Genomic DNA, 19,358 nt, shown 5'->3' on the forward strand with positions numbered 1-19,358 from the left:
TTGATCACTGCCTGGACCCCAGTCTCCTGATGCTGGATACGAAGTCGGATAGCCAGGAGGCACCGGCAACTCTCACCCTGACAAAATATTGGTGACTAAGATGAGGAGACACATATTCTGCCCTATCCACGTTGTTAACTGCTAGTTGGGCGTGGGCAGCCTCTAGTTGTCTCTAGACCCTGGGAGCGCCCGTGCTTTTGTGACTATGTCAAAACTTGGAGGGAGAGGAGCCCCCTCTTTTTCAGACAAAGCTTAATTTCAGCAGCCGAGACGGGGATGAACTTTGCTCTAACTGCACCCTTCAAAGAATCCCAAAGGGTAGAAACAGCAATGGCAGGGGTGTCATTGATAGCCAGATAATCAGTAATCATGCTAGAAATGTGATCAACATTCTCAGGGCATTGTAATAAGGTTCACGGAGGTGCCAAGTCCTAGAGAACGGGCCAGACCACAGAACTGCGAGAATCACAGCCGAGTGAAACGACAGAGAACGAGGTTCGAAACTCAGTCTCTGAACTAAATAGGCGATTTCCGGTGAGTCAAGAAAATAGTCCAGTCTGGTATAGGTTTTGTGTGCAAAATAATAAAACGTGTAATGTCGGTATTGTGGATAGGCAGATCTCTAAATGTCAACCAGGCCCACGACCTTTAACCACCCTGCTCCCTCAGGGGAAAGCGTTCCCGATTGGCCAAGGCACTGTGCCAATCTGTCTATCTCATTGTTAAATACTAGGCTTACATCACCTCCTACCAAGACTAACTTATACTGAGAGCCCAACACCTCTTCTACCGCCCTTCGGAGAAAAATATGCTGCCCCTTGTTGAGGGAGTATAGGGTGACCACAGTGTTGGTACTAGATCCCGCCGTCAGTGAATATGCTAGCAGTTTATCTTTTATTTCAGCCTGTTTGGGACCCACTTTCCCTTGAAAGTTGCTAGAGACCACCCTAACTGCTTTATTAAGGAGGGATGAGAAGTACTGATGGGAGAAGGCCTCAGAGCGGAGCCTGTGTTCCTATTTAGTGAGGAGATATGTCTCTTGGGATAAACATATGTGTGCCCCAGAATTTTCCAGATAGGAGAGGATAGAGCTCCTCTTCAAAATGTGATTGAGGCCTTTGAAATTGAGGGTGAGAACCACTAATTGGCCAGTCATCGGACACCTCAGCGTGGGCAGCCACCCCTTAGGGTAAACAGGCAAGAGTGTATAAGACAATCTTAGGCTTAAACAACAGTGAAAAAGACTTATAAAAGCAATCCACTGATCCATCAAATAGGAACAATAACTATCGGCTAGAGTAAACATTAAAAGAAAAACAACATAAACTTTGTTAGTCCATGTTGTTCAGTCCCATGGATTTTCACAAAAATAGGGGTGTCAATGGCCATGGCGCCCACCCCCGCATGAATGCCTGTGCCCAGAGCAGAGAAACATTAGGAGGAGGAGAAGAAAAGAAGAATAAAGGGGGAGCAGCAGAAAAAGGAGCAAGTTTGTTTTGCTTCACATTCATTGATCCCATCAGGTTCTTCTCGGCCAGTGAAACCAGGACAGCTTGCCGCTCCTTAGCTATGGTCTCTAGGTCAGGGCGAAGATTGGTAGGAGAAGATGTTGAGACCTTCTGGCTGCAGGTTCTCTGCTTATCTCAACCGTGGCCCTCACCCTGACCACGCGCTGGTGAGCCTCACGGACCACGCACTCAACCTAGGAATCATCCTGGACTCTGAGCTCAAAATGGACCCCCAGGTCAACGCGGTCACGTCCTCCTGCTTCCACACCCTCCGCATCCTACGCAAGACCTTCAAATGAATCCCCTTGAACACAGAAAAACAGTCACTCACGCTCTGATCACCAGTAGACTTGACTACAGCAAAGCACTCTACGCTGGAATAAACAAAAACCTCACCCGCAAGTTACTGAACATCCAGAACGCCGCCGCAAGACTGGTCCTCAACCTGCCCAAACACAGCCATATCTCCCAGCACCTACACACACTGCACTGGCTCCCCATCGAGGCACGAGCCACCCTTAAGATGCTCACCCCAGAACACAAAGCCCTCCACGACACCAGACCAGCATACCTCAACAGCCGACTCCAATTCCACGCACCCCAGAGAACCCTGCGATCAGCCCAGCTCTCCTTCTCTATGGTCCCACACACCAGATCGGGAGGCCGCTCCTTCTCCTTCCTCGCCGCCAAGGCCTGGAACGCCCTCCCGCTCCACCTCAAACAAACAGCAGAGCTTCCCATCTTTGTAAGAAACGTCAAGACCTGGCTCTTCGGCGGACCCCTTCCCTGATGGACTGGAGCCTGCAACCCCCCCCCCACAGCGCCTTGAGACCCTAACAGGTGAGTAGTTGCGCTTAATAAAGCCATGATTGATTGAGCCTCCCTTGAGATCCAGCAGGCAGTGAACCTCCTCCAATGAACAAAGCTGATGCAGAAGATCAGATGGAAAGGGTGCCCCACAAGTACAGCACCCCCACTGCACCAAGGTGGGCATGACTGGGCAGATGGCTTTGTTTTCCTGAAGGGTTGATCCTGCGAGGTTTTGGCAGAAAACCAGGCTATGACCCTGAAATTGAATCAGGTGTTTGTCTCTTACTTTTCAGAGAATGCATTCTTATTTTGGGCCATCAAAATAAACTACAGCCCTGCCAAAATAAGCAAAGGCCATGTCTGGGGTATGAAGGGTCCTGAATATGCAGTTTAGCAAGGCCCAGATTCACAATGACGCTCTCCGCACATAAAGCGATACTTTGAAACATATGCTTAAATTACACACAGCTAGCAATGCATCAATTATTTAGCAAATACAATATCAAACCTTTTCAGGGGTGGCTTTGAATTGAAACTGAAAGGCAGGAGCTTGCAGGAGAAGCATTCTTTTCATGCAAAGAAAATAAATATTTTTTATGAGACTAAGGGGCTTATTTACAAGTCCCCTGCGCCACTTTTGCGTCACTTTTAACATGGGAAAAGTGACGCAAAAGTGGCGCAAGTGGCGCAAGGGGCTCATAAATCTGCCCCTAAATGCTTCACATTCCAATCCTCTGCAGTGCAGTGAATCTGCACGTGCAGGGCTGGAAGAAAATGCAGGTAGTCTGATATCTATGTAAATCTGTTGCATGTTTCTTCATGATAACGTTTAGCTACTACGATACATCTTTAAAAGTTTCACAATCATGTATCCCGTTTTTTCAAGATCAGACACGCATACTGCTATGCATATATACATGAAAGTATAAGTGCACGTGTGAAATAACATATATCATGTGGAGCAACCAGATACAGGGATGCTCGAGGTGCAACTCACTGTTGACAACGTTCAGCAGCAGCAGCCTCGGCTGGGGTGCGGGATTCATTCAAATTCACACCAGCTGTTTCTCAGCGCCTCAGGCCACTTTCAATTCAGTTTCTCGCGCTCCTCCCTGTTGTGCCCTTGCCGCCTCGTCGTCGCCAGCCACCACCAAGCTCTCCAGTCATAAAGTAAGCCTCACGGCCGCGCCCCAAGAACAGTGAACTGGAGTCAGTCAATGTAACGAACAAGGGCGCAAAGTATCCAGAAAATTAAATTCACTGTGTAAAGCTGTGGTCGGTGCAGCAGTCAACAAGGAACGTCCGGCCTCGCTGCAGCACCAATATCAGCTGTGCACTTTTGCTTAGCAGTTTATTTGAGGTTTTACCTACGCAGCGTGCATGTAGGAAAAAGACCTTTAGAAATCGATTGTTTTGCAGTCAAAAACGTGCACGCATTATATTGCTTTGAGTGGCAACGCATGCACGTTTGGCGATTCCCTTGCGGGAGCGAGCTTTCAAACCATCTGTTTGTAATTAACAGATGGTTCCTGCTTGTTCCCGCAAGGGAAACAGGCGCAGGCTCCCTCCTGTCTCCCCCCCGCCCCCTGCTGCCTCTCGTCAAACATATATATATTTTTTTACTTTGAGCGCGAGGCACGCGCGCTTGTTAGGTCTCGCCTGGCGAAAAGCAGCACATGTGCTGCTCTCGTCAGAGACACTTTGGAATCGATTTTCCCCGACGCATGTTGCACGCGCCTGCATGGACAAAGATGGCTGCTCTCGCCATCTGTCCAATGCAGACAGCATGCGCGCGGCCCTACGGAATGTGGACAGTCCGACACCATCTTGTGCTAAGCTTGCCATTGTCATGGCAACTCTTCGCATATGATGTCCACAAGCGCACGCATGGCGGCTTTCACGCGCACGGAGGGACAAAGATGGCGTCAGGCTGTCCACACTCCTTTAGCAAAGCAGTTGGAGTCCAATGCATTAAATGTACGTGTTTTGAAGTGGCCTGGCGAGGGCAGCTAGCATGGTAGTCTGGATGTTGAATTTAAAGCCCCGGAAATGCGCCTATTTGCCGCGCCAGGTGACGCAAAATCGTGATTACAACTGTGCCCTTTTCTTGCTCTTCAGGCATTTCTAAATCAGAAAATTAATTAGGCTGTGGAGAAACAGTCCATTCGACATCTAGATGTAAATAGTTTAGTAAACAAAAAAAAACACAGTAATGTTCTCATTAAATATTGTCCCATTATGGCCCGATTTTCGTTTTTAAACATTATTAAATGTGTGAGGGCCTGCAAATAGCACACAAAATAAAAGTAACTGTGCAGATAGCAATGGCTCCCACTTACTACCCCTGATGTGTTTTTCCGAATCGAATGTTCACATCGGAATCTATGTATTATCATTCAATTTAGTGCACACGAAACTAAGTTATTTCGTAGTTACCGAAGGTAAACGCATTCCACACTGCAGCGTGTGTGTGTGCTGGTGTGCTCACTTCATTAGTAGCGCCTAGCAGTGAACAAGGGAGGCGCGGGCTGCTTTGGTAATGTCAATAGGTTGCCTTTACAGTGCTTCAGTCCACACCCCTACCATTTCTAAGCGCTGTAACGAGCAGCTGTAGTATTACCGTTACCCAGTTTATTTTACATCGTACATTTAGCGAATGCAACGATCCAAATTGGTGCATGTTGCAAAATTATTCTGTGTTATTTCAGGCAGCATATCTGACGCCGAGGGTTAAAGAGAAGAGGCGGGCTGCATGTACATTGTCACAGAGCCATTTATAAACCATGGGCTTTTCTGGGCAGACCCCCTTCATATCTCAATTCCAGCCACCCCCTTCTGAGCAAAATACTGCAACATGCGCTTACAGGCCCATCTAAATGTTGGAGCTCTACTACTCTCTCTCTACTACCCTCTATTACTCACTCTCTTCTACTCTCTCTCTCTACTACTCTCTCTCTACTACCCTCTATTACTCTCTCTACTACTCTCTCTCTGCTACTCATGCACTACTAATTACTCTCTACTACTCACTCTCTACTAGTCTCTCTACTACTCTCTACTACTCTCTACTACTCTCTACTACTCAGTCTCTACTAAGTCTCTTTCTACTAAGTCTCTCACTACTACTCTCTCTCTGGAACTCTCTCTCTGCAACTCTCTCTGCAACTCTCTGCAACTCTCTCTGCAACTCTCTCTGCAACTCTCTCTCTGCAACTCTCTCTCTGCAACTCTCTCTCTGCAACTCTCTCTCTGCAACTCTCTCTGCAACTCTCTCTGCAACTCTCTCTCTGCAACTCTCTCTCTGCAACTCTCTCTCTGCAACTCTACTATTACCCACTCTCTGCTACCCACTCTCTGCTACCCACAATCTACTACTCACTCTCTAATACTCTCTGCTCTCTCCTACTCACTCTCTAATACTCTCTACTCTCTCCTACTCACTCTCTAATACTCTCTCCTACTCACTCTCTACTATCTACTACTATGTACTACTGACTCTCTGCTACTCACTCTCTATTACTCACTACTCACTCTCTACTACTACGCTCTACTACTACGCTTTACTACTCACTCTTTCTACCTCTCTATCTCTCTGCCTCTCTCTCTACTACGCTCTACTACTCACGCTCTACTACTCACGCTCTACTACTCACGCACTACTACTCACGCTCTACTACTCTCTCTACTCTATCACTACTATCTACTACTCACTCTACTATCTACTACTCACTCTCTACTACTCACTACTCACACTCTACTACTCTCTCCTACTCTCTCTCCTACTCTCTCTCCTACTCTCTCTCCTACTCTCTCTCCTACTCTCTCTCCTACTCTCTCTCCTACTCCCTCTCTCCTACTCCCTCTCTCCTACTCCCTCTCTCCTACTCCCTCTCTACCACTCTCTAACTGCACATATATATATTGTTAGAAATGGGATTTCTGGTTGGCTAGGCAGAAACCACCACTCCAGTCAGGGCAAGGGAGTTACACGCCAAAGATAACCCCTGCTCACCCCTTTGGTAGCTTGGCACGAGCAGTCAGGCTTATCCCGGAGGCAATGTGTAAAGCGTTTGCGCGCGCACACAGCAACAACACCCTAGGCCCACCACAAAAGAAACTCCACACAAGGTTATATATAAGAATAGCCTTTGTATAATAATAAACACATTAGATGATAATCACATAATTTACACTGTGCCAACTGGCACTGGCAGAATTTACAGGGGACTATTTACACAAGACAGGGCCACATGGACCACTGTCAGAATTAGCACAAATCACCAATTGTAAATGTAGAACATATACCAACTGTAGCACAAATTATCACTGTAGAGCACAACCAGTAACTGCTGGCGTAATAATGACCTCAGCATTATCACAATAGAATCAGGTATCAAAGCTATCCTGTATACATCACAGGGGCATAAACACATTATGCAATTTCTCACAAGTCTAACGCATTAGACCTTACCTCCTAAGTATAATTACACTAGGGGCGTACATCACACAGGGAAGTATAATCTCCCTAACATAAACCTAAACAGGTAAAACAACCTCCTATGCAGAAATCGTATCTAGAGGTATAAAACACAGGGTGCGCAAACATACTACACACAGTACATTCCCTAACACCATAAGCATTAACACAGGGTGCGCACAACATACTATACACAGTACATTTCCTAACACCATAAGCATTAGTATATAAATCACAATAGCACCTCAATCACATTAGGACCTGGCACCCTACAATCCCAACAGCCCCCCTGACCAACCAGCCATCTCAAACAGGGGCTCAAATGTCATGTGTCCCGAATGTCAGGGCTGCTGCCTAGCAGCTCAATCAAAAGTGCGCCACTGCGCAAACCTAAACGTAGCAGCTGCCCACTACTTGCTGGGTAGCTGTGAATGTCACTGGCACCTCTGTGCCTCCGGTCCCACTCAGGGACTCTCTCTCTTGTGCCCAATTCGTTGTAGCTGCCCGCGCTGGTGCGGCGCAGCTGTGGCATTTCTCCTAAAGGGAGGGGGGGGGGGCGGCACCTTTGTGCCTCCGGGGCCCCCACGTGACATCAAACACATGCCCCCATCGCTGGGGCGGCCCGCTCTCATGCGGGACCACCCAGGCACCGACAATGTGCCTCGAAATGTCCCTCAGACTCTAGGGCTCTCTTGTGCACCAAAAAGAAACTGCCCCAAGCGTTGGAGCGGCCCACTGCCATACGGGGCCACTCTGGAAAAAGGCACCGCCACTATGCCTGGACTGGTAAGGGGACACGGGCCCTCACTGGCCCCACACGGAGTCTCCAGAGAAACTCTGCACCCTTGCTTGGGTGGCCCTCTGCGAGACGGGGCCGCCCGCACCGTCAACTTGCCTGGAACAGGCACCAGCACACTAGAGCCCCAGCGTCACTCACCGGCTCTTTCTGCTCGCAGGTGGCTTCTTCACCTGGCATCACCACGGCAGTACTTGTTCGGCGCGGGGCTTTCCTTCACTACTGGGAGCCCCGCACTGCTATCGGCGGCCTCTGCCGCCCTGTCTTCTTGACCCGGGCCCCCTCCTGGGACCCGGGACTCGTTCAGACGCTTCACCCGGTCCCCCATCTCCGCAAAGAAACTTTTGATTAAGACAGAACGCTTTAAGCGCCCGTATTAATGACGGCCAGCCTCCTAAGCATTTGTGTTATTAAGATTGGATTATTTCGTATACAGTCGCAATCCTGAGACATACATCGGCTGGTTTGTTTCCTCCGTGTGTAGAAGGACGTGCAGAGCTAGCCGCCTCCACGTATAACCAACAAGACACAATTTGAATGGTTTCATCTTGAAATTTGAATCAGATGTCCAGATCCCACTATTAGTAAAAGGGCTCATGTGTAAATCAACCACACTCATAACTAGGCCGTCATCCTTTTGTCCATGTCCTGATGAAGACCCGCACTGACCTCATAGTAGTGCAGTACCTGGGTTGAAACGTCAACACTATCCCCTGGACCAGCAATTAGAGTCCGCGCAAAACAAATTGATTTATTTCGCGTATCTACTATGATTACCTGTTTTCTGGCCACCATAAACTTCTTAGCTTTTTAAACCATATTGTATATATTACGCACTTTATCACCGAGCACCACTTGTCACCTTGTCACTAATTGTAATCACTGTGTACTTTGATGGCCGTTTCAAATAACTTTTGAGTATATATATGAATGACGTAATTTATATAAAAATCTCAGACTACCCTATAATTTGCTTTGTTGTGTGTGTTGTCTATGACTCATTGAAATAATTTATGAATAACGCATGATTCGTTCAATGTGAAATTCAAATCCGGCTACCTCCCTAGGATTGCATTGGGCTCCTGACACCTCCTAAGCACTCTGCACCTGGCCGCCCCTGTACCGCTGGTGGTATGGACTTGGTGCTCACCTGGGACCCCCTTTGCCCTGAGCCTAAACCTAGGAGCTTGGCTCCCAAGACCGAGTGGCCTGCCCGTGAGCAGCACTCAACCGAGGTGTCCCATTGGCTAACCTTGGCACTCTGCACCCAGATGCCCTAGTGCCGCTGGTGGTGAACGTAGAGTGCCAGCTTAAACCTTGTGGAACCTTGGTTCTAACCCCAGACACCCAGTATTGTAAGTCGTTTACTTACCTGCAAACCGATAATTCTTTTTCTCCATAGGAACCCATGTTGTGGTTTTTCCTCAGCAATGTTCTAAGTGTCGACCTGCTTTTTGTATAGAACAAACATAACCGTATTTAACACGTAAAACTGTCCTACTTACTTTGCTGTTGTAGGACCTACGGTGTTATATCAAGGCTTATCACCCTTAGCAGTCAATGTAACAAAAAAGTAATCTAAAGTAATTTCTATGTGTTCTAAACTGTTTTGACAGCAAATACAAACCATTAACATTTCCTATACAACCCACAATTGCATTTCATTGTACAGCCTTGCATTTGAAAGTATTTATTTGCCTGTGCCAAGTCCTTCTTGATTCGAGAAAATAAAACATAAGTATACCATTTTATGCTCACTGAATTGGTTTGGATTTTGTCTGAGTGTGTGCTTCCCGCCTTGATTGAGTGAATACAATAATTGCTTAACACACTCTCCTGATAAGCCTAACTGCTTGACCACACTACCACAAAGAGAGCTGTTAGTGATTATGTACTTTAGCCTCTGCTACACCTCTGGGACTCCCTGGACTCTATACCTTACTTTGGTATAGTAAATGCAGAGCCAGCTTCCTACAGTCATGAGCTTTAGTCATTGCTGTAGTCAAAGGCATTGCTCAGAGTAGAGGACATTAACCGACGCGCCAGTATCAATGAGGGCTGCTAGCGGCACTCCTCCGATTTCTGCCTGTCAGAGTGGTGGCCTCCACTTCTGGTTGTTGTAGCTGTAAACGAGATGGCAAACACCTCCTCTGTCTTCTTCGCTCTCTTCCAACAGCTTCATCTGCTGTTGCATCTTCTGCGTCGGGTCCCGCTCCTCCTCTTCATCTGACAGGAGCTTTACTCTGCCACGTGTCTTGCTTTTTGCTCTGCGCCGGAGGGTCGAGTTTTACTCTGGCACACTTTCGTAAAGTGGTTTGGATGCCCAAACTTTAGACAGGGTTTCCTGTAGCCCGGTTGCCTCTGGGTGGATGACTGGTGAGCCCACAGTTGGCCACTGGCCCCCCTATGTTCACTTCCTGGCCATTTCCTTATAGTGTCCATGCACTCCTCCTGGACTTTGACCAGGCCTGATGGTGATTGGGTTGCAGTGGCCCAGGCTAGTGAGGAATCCATTTTGCCAGCGCTTGCATCCGTCAACTCATGAGATCGTCTCATTATGAGGATATCATCCAGCAAGATTCCAGGCTGCCTCAGAATCAGTTTTCTCAGGTTGGCAGAACGAGAAACCTGAATGAGCTGTGCTCTTAATTCCCCTTGCTTGTCTATACCAACACATGCACTGGCCAAATTGAGCAGCCACGCAAAATCTAAATTAATGGTTTTGCCTTCCTGATAGCGTGCTTGCCTCAACTCGAAATGGCTGTAATCTAGATTTAATTGAGGATTGCAAAGTCTGTGCACCGCCCTCACCACCGCGTCAAAGTTATCAGCCCCAGTATAAGGTAAGTCCACAAACAGCTCATAAAGTTCCTCCCCTCCCATGTGCAACATCTTCGATCGCTTAACAGCTCCATCTGTTTTGCGCGTGGAGCAAAAACAATGTTCCAGCCGCCCAATCCATTTCATTCATCTTGGTGCTGTCATAGAAGGGTTCGCCGGTTGGCTGAATGGCAGTAGTGCCGCAAATGCAGAGAGAGAGCAGTGTTCTGATGCAGGCCCCGCCTCCTCACACGCCTGGACAGACATCTCGTCCAACTGAAGGGCTAGGCTTGGAATGTTAAGTCTAACAATTGACGCCAGCCCTGGCACCCCGGGACACCCTATTCCTCCGGTTTCTTGCACCTTTAACGTTTCAGCAACACTGGACAGACTGGAGCGGTGGGGGCCTATGACTCACTGTTCTGTGCCCCCGGCTTGTGTCAGTAGTAGAATGCCTGCTTGCTCTCTGGGCCTTTGCACTGCACCTGCTCCAGCTACCGTGCATGCAGACACATCGCCGGCCACATGGGGCAGTGCCTCACTCCCCCGTGCCAGCAGCAGCTTGCCCTAGCAGCTGGACCTCCTCACTCTGCCCAGGCTACAGGCATGGACGGTTCAGTGTTGCCAGATTTTTAGACCCGTCCCAAGCCCAAAGCCGCTCAAATACAAGCCCAAAATAAGCCCAACCAGACCAGTTTCAGCCCAAACACCAGCCCAAACTCGCAACTCTCAAATTATGCAGAAATAGTCATCAGAAACCACTTATTTGAGATTATTATATAGCAATAGCTAGATCCAAAGTTATCAGAACACTTTACAACAGCAAATGTTCACGTAAAAGATAAGTCTATACAGAACTGATTCAGAACGCTTTACTTATCATATAGCACTCATTCCTACTCTTACTATAATTGAACTTACTTCAATTTGTGCTTGCTTCTACATGCTGCGGCCAGGCACCACGAGTCTACGGCCACAGCAGCACAGGGCTGCACCACCTGGCCAGGTCTGACAGTCTGAGACCCGAGAGAAAAGTGACAGTGCATAGCTGCCAAGGTTTCAGATTGCTGATGTGTGATATTTTCAGAATTTCAGTGTAATTGAGTGACATTCAACGACTATGAGTGACACTTTCTCGCAAGCAAAAATCAAGCAACGAAGATGAGGGAAACATATATAACAAATTACAGCCATTTCAGCAACGAGAAACTCTACGAAGATCTTAAAACTATTGCAAAGCACCAGAAAGGGAAGGGCATTATTCAACATGAAAACAGACTGCATAGTTGCCACGTTTTAAGAGTGCTTATGTGTGACATTTTCAAGGTTTCAGAGTACTTATGAATGACATTTAACTGTTAAATGTATGACACTAAGAGTGACCCTTTTTTGCGAGCAAAATCAAGAAATTGAGTTCATATAAACAGATAAACATAAGAAATGACACTCATTTAAGCAAGGACAAGCTATGAAAAGAAAATGAAACTGAGGCAAATCACCTGATCCTACTGACTCCTAACGCTTCTAAGCGGTGTAACAAACACTGGAAGTCCCTGACCACACCTAAACTGCTCTAATATTCACTGAAAGTCCCTCACCCCACCTAACCTCCAGCTTGATAGGTACTCACTGAGGCTGGAGAAAGAGGCAGCTGGTCGGTCTCTTCGTTCTGCACATAGCTGCCCGTAAACTGCGAGGAATCAGGCCCTACGTGCCGCCAATTCCGATGAAGAGAGCGGCGAGCGCACGTCCCTTTTTTTAATAATGCGCACGGGGGACGGGCATCCAGTATTTCCAGGGCATCGTTAGTAGTAGCACTTTCGCGCGCTACTAGATTGACGGCGCCCTTACCCAAAGAGACTGTGTCCAGCAAGTTGGCAATAGCAGCAGGGGCGCTTGCACTTGCACACACAGACACACACGCACTGCTGCCTTCAGCAGAGCGTCTATTGAAAGTAGCATGCTCCGCCTCCTCCTCCAATGATGTCTCAGCCACGCAGCGCGCTTTGCGTTCATTGGCTGCTGACAATGCCACTGCTCACCACTTGTTGGCTTAGTTGCTTGAATGTCGGCACCGCCCCAGTGAAAAAATTGCGCACAACTGTTGGAAATATGCCCAAAAAGTAGACCCCCGCCAGCTATGTGTTTTTCTCGCACAATTGGGGAAAATGTTGCCCAATTGTGTGGGTTATAGCCCAATCTGGCAACACTGGGACGGCTCCAGCCACACTCTTAATGGCTTCATTGAAGACCACGCCCACATGCAGCCGATCCCCTGCCGGGGATGCACGTCAGTGCCACAGACACCGTGCCTAGCCCACTTCACCTCCATCTGCAGACACCACACTCCAGCGCTCCACCAGGCCAGTCCCACAGCTCAGGATTCCCCTTTACCACTGCCTCCTAAATGGGGGCCAGAGGCCTCACCAGGTAAATACACTCGTCCCTCGCAGGTACCTCAAAGAGCTACCACCTTGCAGCAGGGTAAGACCCCCTCATCACCAGTGAGGAGGGACGATACCCGATGGTCATGGGGACTTTTGGGACCTATCAATATGCATATCCCAAGGACAACACTTGTTATAGGGGTACCTGCACTGGTCACTAGCGGCGCTCGCACCTTTATTTATCACCTCTGGGCCAAGCCTGGCCCACAGGATGCAAGTAGCAACATACTGATATAGTGGTCGGATGGCTCACTGCAGGTGGGGCGAGTCTTCAGTCTTTTATTGTTAATATGTCACTTTCCTCTGCCTTTCAGTACTCTTACTTAATTCCACATACATGGCATGTGAGGTGTGCCTCTTCTAACGTGATCACCATTAATGTACATTAACAAACCTCTATCAGTTAATGCACTGCAGTTACTGTGTCTGTAAGCAGAGAACCACATGACTGAATCCAGGTTGCTGCAGCTAATGACTTTGTTAACAGAAAACCTGGTGGTGTGCTGAAACATAAAGTACAGCACGCATGCATATAGCTATATGTTCCCACTCTTTGCTGCTTGCAGCCGGGCAATGTGTGACTGCTGCAGGGATGTTGTATAAGCACAAACAAAACAGTGAAGGGGGTTGTGGTGGGGTTAGGGCGCCGCACAGCGAGACTGGGCACCGAAGACACCAGCTGGGCTTGCAGTGCAGGGGAGGGCAGCAGAAGAAAAAGAGTTCTGCCAAACAGATAAGCCTAAAATGCGTAGGGAAACTGTACTTGGCCAGTGCTCCTCAGCCTTCTAAGAAACTGACGTATGGGCTCCGGGACCCAAGCAAGCAGCAGGCGGGATTACACTCCATATACTGATTACAGCTAGCCTTCCGACCTAAAAAGCAAGAGCAGGATGGCCAAGGACTATGTATAGAGGGCTAATGAGGCACCTGTGATTGTGATAGTTGGTAGTCCAGCACCTACGCTTGTTGGCTATTGTAGTTTTTGTATTGCTTTTCAGCTTTCATGAATGACTGTTCGTAAAATCTGGCTGCTATTGAGTTCAATGGCAAGAAAGACAGCACAGTACGAGCCTCTGGTCTTGACATAACATTATAATCAGCCGCATTCCTGTAGGATTTTGCACTCTATTTTGATATTTTGCTTCTTCACCAACATTATTTTAGTTTTCTGTTTTGCATGATATAAATGGTGCAAGGCTTGTTTATTTTATTTCCGTAAGTGATGATGCCATCACCACATTAAACTTTGTAAATGTGACTCAGTTTACAAAACGTAGTACATTTTTGCTAAAGAGGTTACATCATTGCATTTCTCATTTCAGATTAAGGACCTCTTCTTCTTCGTGTTCCTGCTGGCTGTGTGGGTGGTGTCATTTGGGGTCTCTAAGCAAGCGATCCTTGTGCACAATGAGCAGCGGTTTTACTGGATCTTCCGCAATGTGCTATATGAGCCTTACCTCACACTCTTCGGGCAGATACCTACTGATGTGGACAGTAAGGAACCACTTTGTGTTTGTCACGTGCTAAAATTCTTTCTAGTTCAACTTCTGCAATTCGTACACACCCCCTGGGGCATCAGCATTGGTGTTTTAAACCTGTTGAAAAAGTACTGTTATTTCAAAGCCATGATGCTCTGCAGAGTCATTAACACCCTATCTATGGAGGACAATATTGTCAGTCAAAGCTTTTATTTCGGTAAAATACCATAAAAAGACATAAATACATAAATACTTTAAAAAACATGATTAAATAACATTGTATAGAGTGAAATCCATTAAAACATTAAGACAGTTCTATAGAACAAACACAGTAAACACAAGATCTATTCCACGAAACGGGAAAAAAGTTAAAATTGATCCAGGGCCAGTGATATACACATATACCTCAAAGTACTATGATGATGATATAGGTAGTACTGAATCAGGGGGCTGAGTAGCAGAAGACAAAAATTTGGACCTAGCAAACCACATTGAGAGGAGGAATTTGGCCATTGCAAACACTACCAAAGGGGTGGTGTCATATTTCAGAATTCTGAACACCTCCTTGTAGTCCCTAAGGCCCCTAGACTTGCATAGCTGGATGATCCATTTTTTCCGTGCAATAGTGTATAAGGGGCAAAAGAGAACAACATGCAACTCTGTTTCGCGAATAGCAGAGCATAGGGGGCAAGAGCTAGCGGGGTTTGCAACGTTAGACCATCTATGGGTGAAATCTCTCAATGGAAGGGAACCGTGTCTAAGCTGTATGTAAAGTTTCTTAGCCAGAGGAGGTTGGATCACGTCTAAGAAGACTTCAAATTGGGGACTACACTTAATATCCAGAAAGGTATCAGTGAGCCTACCCAGGGAGGAATGGAGTAGGATACCCTTCCTAAAAGATTTCAAAACCTCCCTCAATGAGTTCTTCGAAAATGTACGGCAGGTCACTTCCGGGGCGGACCATAAATTCCCCATCCCAATTAGGTTGCAAAGGTTCTTTATGTGGGCAAGCCAGGGGATCTTATCCGAATTACCCCTTGCCATAATGTCACCGAGATCGAGCCTATAGCTTTCCAACTCGGGCGTTGACCAAAGACGCCTCCAGAACTGAAGAGGACGATTCAGGGCAATCTCTTCTATGGGAATCAAACCTAGATCCCATCTCAGAGGGATTAGTGGGGTGCTGACAGGTAGTTTCAGCAATCTCCTGATGAAGGAATTCTCAATAGATGAGAGGGAGGCGGGGGTGGAGTATCCCCATAATTCAGCACCATATAGTGCTCCTCCTCTGGCTTGTGATTTGTAGATTTCCATCGGGGGGCCCAGAGGTTTGCATGAAGAGTTATTAAACACCTTCAGGATACCCCCCACTGATTGGGCTAGTCTCAAATTTGCCTTTGCCAAATGGGAACCCCAATTCATTTTATCATTAAGGGTCACCCCCAAATAGTCAAACGTGGCAACCCTATCCAACTCAACCTCTCCCAGTTTAGGGTGGGGGCAATTAAGCGAATTAGAACCAAACACCATAAATTTGGTCTTAGAAAGGTTCAGTTCCAGATCCCTGATTTTGCAAAAAGAGCAAAAGGCATCTAATGTACGCTGTATGCCCATGTAAGATTGAGATAGCAAGAGCGTATCATCAGCGAACATCAGGGCCGGGACCTTACGTCCCGCCAAAACAGGGGAGTCCAGGTTAGCGGAGCGCAGAAGATACTCTATCAGCCCATTGATGAAGAGGGAGAAAAGGGTGGGGGCCAGGACACAGCCCTGCCTCACACCCTTCTCTACCGGAAATGGCCTAGAAAGTTCCCCGCCTCTCCCATATCTCACCCTTGCATAGGTGCCTAGGTGGAGTCGTTTGAATAGGTGGCAAAGATAGGGGGGGGCACCCATCTCTAGCAAAATGGCCCAGAGTTTTTCCCTTTGCACCATATCAAAAGCGGACCGAAGGTCCACAAAGATCAAATACAAATTACCAGCACCCATGCTGACTGTTTTCCAATAGATCAAAAGTAATCTAAATAGTTGATCAATAGTAGAAACCTTAGCTCGGAATCCCGCCTGTAGGGAGGTTAGAATATGTTGATCCTCCATCCAGAACTGCAGTCTGGATAATAGGACTCGGGCAAACAGCTTCTGAAGAACATCAATCAGGCTTATGGGGCGGTAGTTGGCTGGGTCCAATGGGGAAGATTTTTTGTGGATGGGAATGATTTCTGCACCCAACCAGGTGTCCGGGATTCTAAGGCCCTGCAAAATAGCATTAAAATATACACATATATAAGGTGCCCAAATTTTTACATCACTTCGGTAGAGATCACCGGGGATCTTGTCGAGCCCCGGAGCTTTCCCTACCGAAAGGGAATTGAGGGCAAATTCAATCTCTGGGAGGGAAAAGAGGCTAGACTCAATTTCTGCCTGGCTCAGCAAGTCCATTGCAGTATCAATCTGTGTGAGGCCTGCATCGTTGCTGACCGGAGGGTTACTGGCCGAGAAGAGGGGTTGGAAATGGGCGAGCCAGACCTCCTCACTAAGATTAGGAATAAATGCTGGGGTACTGGCTACCGAGCCCGATCGAACAATGTTCCAAAACGCCCTCGAATCACGGTCTGCTAGAGCTTGGAGTAAATTTTGCCACCTTAGATCCTCCCACTCGGCTTTTGCTTCCTTGATCAGGTCTTTATAGGTGTGATGAATACAAGCCCCAGCTAGGCCCGCAAGAGACAAGGGTTCGCTCTTCTGTAACGAAATCTATAAGGAAGTTGGCACGGAAAGTGCAAAGTACAAAAACAACGTTTATTAACCCTTAAGGGTGGTCCTACAATCCACACAACACTCTTCAGTATTGCAAGGAGTAGCACACAGAACTTGCATACACAGTCCCCTTTTATACACAGCGAAGGGGCTCATGAGTGGGTGGATACCACAAAGTTGAAGAACATTACCATTTAGGGTCATTCTCGATACCGAATCAATACATGGGCGGAGCTAACACACTCCTTGGGCCCGCGAAAACACATGGTCAAGCAAAGCTAATTATAACAGATGTGGTCAAGTCTGGGCATGCGCCAGACGGACAAGGGAGAGCTATTTATAACCTGTTGCTAGGCTGATTACAAGAGCAACTAACACAGAAGTCGGACTCTCCTCGTGGTGAACACATGGCAGCATGTCAATACAAAATGGAGTCCGGGCTTCGGCCAACATAATGGGGAAAACACGATAAAAGGGAAACACTAATGTTTTCAGTAAATGCTTAATCACATTCTGCCTTAATTTACAACAGACGACCCTTTCAGCATTTACTGAAGACATCTGGCTTCCAAGAATAATCATCGTATATGTCAATTATCATCATTCCTTTAACCTCTTTAGCTAGACCCTTCTGGCGGGCAACATCGGCAATAGCTTTCTTATCTGGAATGCAGAATGAAATGCATACAGAACAGCACAATGGTCCACATTGAATACACATACAGAGAAAGAACAGAATTGCTATAATAATGCAGAGACCAGTTAAGACCTTCCATCCCCAGGCAGTAACCAATGCCCAAAACCATCCAGAAAAGGACCAAGTGCCGTTTTCCGTGTGGATTTCAGCTGCTATTTTATGCAGCTTATTAATGGCGTTATAAACGGATGGCGTATGATCAGGAATGAACACACAGCAGCTACTTCCAATAATTTTACAGGCTCCTCCTCGATCAGCTAGCATTACATCCAATACCATACGGTTCTGCAATGCAACAATTCTGGTAATCTGTAATTCTTCCGTAAGATTCCCAAGAGCAGCAGCAGTCTGATTAGTCACAGCTTCTACCACTCTTGTTAATCTTCGGATCTTCCTACTATTCAAAGCGGCTCCAACAAAGAAGAACAATCCTAAATTAAAATCAATATACTGTTGCAAACTGGTATCTGTTTGATCCACCTCGTCAATGGATAGAGTACGTTTATATCTATTTACAGTCACATTATTCAACAGTTTTAAATCCTTGTGATACGATGCAGGTGCTAGGAATACAGGAGGTAATAGGAATGATACATAGCATACCCCAGACCACCCAGCCGGCAGACGGTAATAACCTTTATTTCCGCACACAAAATAGGTATTATGGGACGCTAGGAAGGTACTATTGTTCAACCCATCAATGTTTAGAACAGTTATACAATCACTGACACCAACAGGGATAAAACCCACACTCTGGACACACAAGTCCGCTTGAGCTTGTGCTACTTGAATTACAAATTTATCTCTTCCCGCAGTGTCTCTGGTGTTCGTGAAGATATAGGGAATGGATTCATTGTCCGGTCGGTATTCTTCCCATTCCCAAATTGTCCCATTCGCTTGTGGATATCCATTCTTGTCCTGATGACATTCTTTATTAAGTCTAAAAAGCAATCGTCCCACTGTCGGTTTTCGAGTGGCAAACAACAGAGTGTACCATGCTCTACAGGAGCCATTGTGAGAGAAAGGAAGTGGTATGAATGGCGTACCTCCTTTCTTCTGATGGGCTGGCATCATCCCACATATCCAACAGTTCGTAGCGTTTGTAGCAACGTGGGTGTGATGCAGCATCTGAATGAAAGTGTTATTCAAATAGGATTGCCGATGCTTCAACTCTTGGTATGGCAATGTGTAAAAATAGTGCTCCGCAGGCACTGGAGTCGTCAACACAAGCGTCTTTCGAGCAGGAGTTGCCTCCTCCACAAACCATGTGGTTATACCAACAATAGCTACTGTTAGCATGAACCCCAACGCACAAAGAATTTTCTTCTTCTCCATGTCAAAGGAAATAATACCCTGATATCTTCCTGAAACTAAAAGTCTGTCAGAACTCTTCCCCTTGGGCAGCGGTTGATTTCTTCACCAGCGGGCCAAGACGGGTGTCACTACACTAATGCAGGGCTGATCCCCCCCCCTTGCCTCATCGGCTCTCCGTTTCACTAACCCAAGGGCCGTTCTGACAGTATGTCCCGGTACTGGAAACCTCACTTCCTTGGTCGCAGATGATATCG

The 19,358-nt window shown here is 47.1% G+C and overlaps 1 protein-coding gene across 1 annotated transcript in view; it reads left to right on the forward strand.

The window, feature by feature from the left end:
- Positions 1 to 19,358, forward strand: part of LOC146808477 (transient receptor potential cation channel subfamily M member 2-like) — a 1,642,641-nt gene that overhangs the window by 1,292,272 nt on the left and 331,011 nt on the right. The window contains exon 21 of the mRNA XM_085623575.1: positions 14,181 to 14,352. Within this exon, the coding sequence (XP_085479701.1) occupies positions 14,181 to 14,352 (172 nt within the window). The remainder of the gene's footprint in view (positions 1 to 14,180; positions 14,353 to 19,358) is intronic.

This window comes from Triturus cristatus, chromosome 8 (assembly GCF_964204655.1).
Source record: "Triturus cristatus chromosome 8, aTriCri1.1, whole genome shotgun sequence".
In the NCBI taxonomy this organism is placed as follows: domain Eukaryota; kingdom Metazoa; phylum Chordata; class Amphibia; order Caudata; family Salamandridae; genus Triturus; species Triturus cristatus.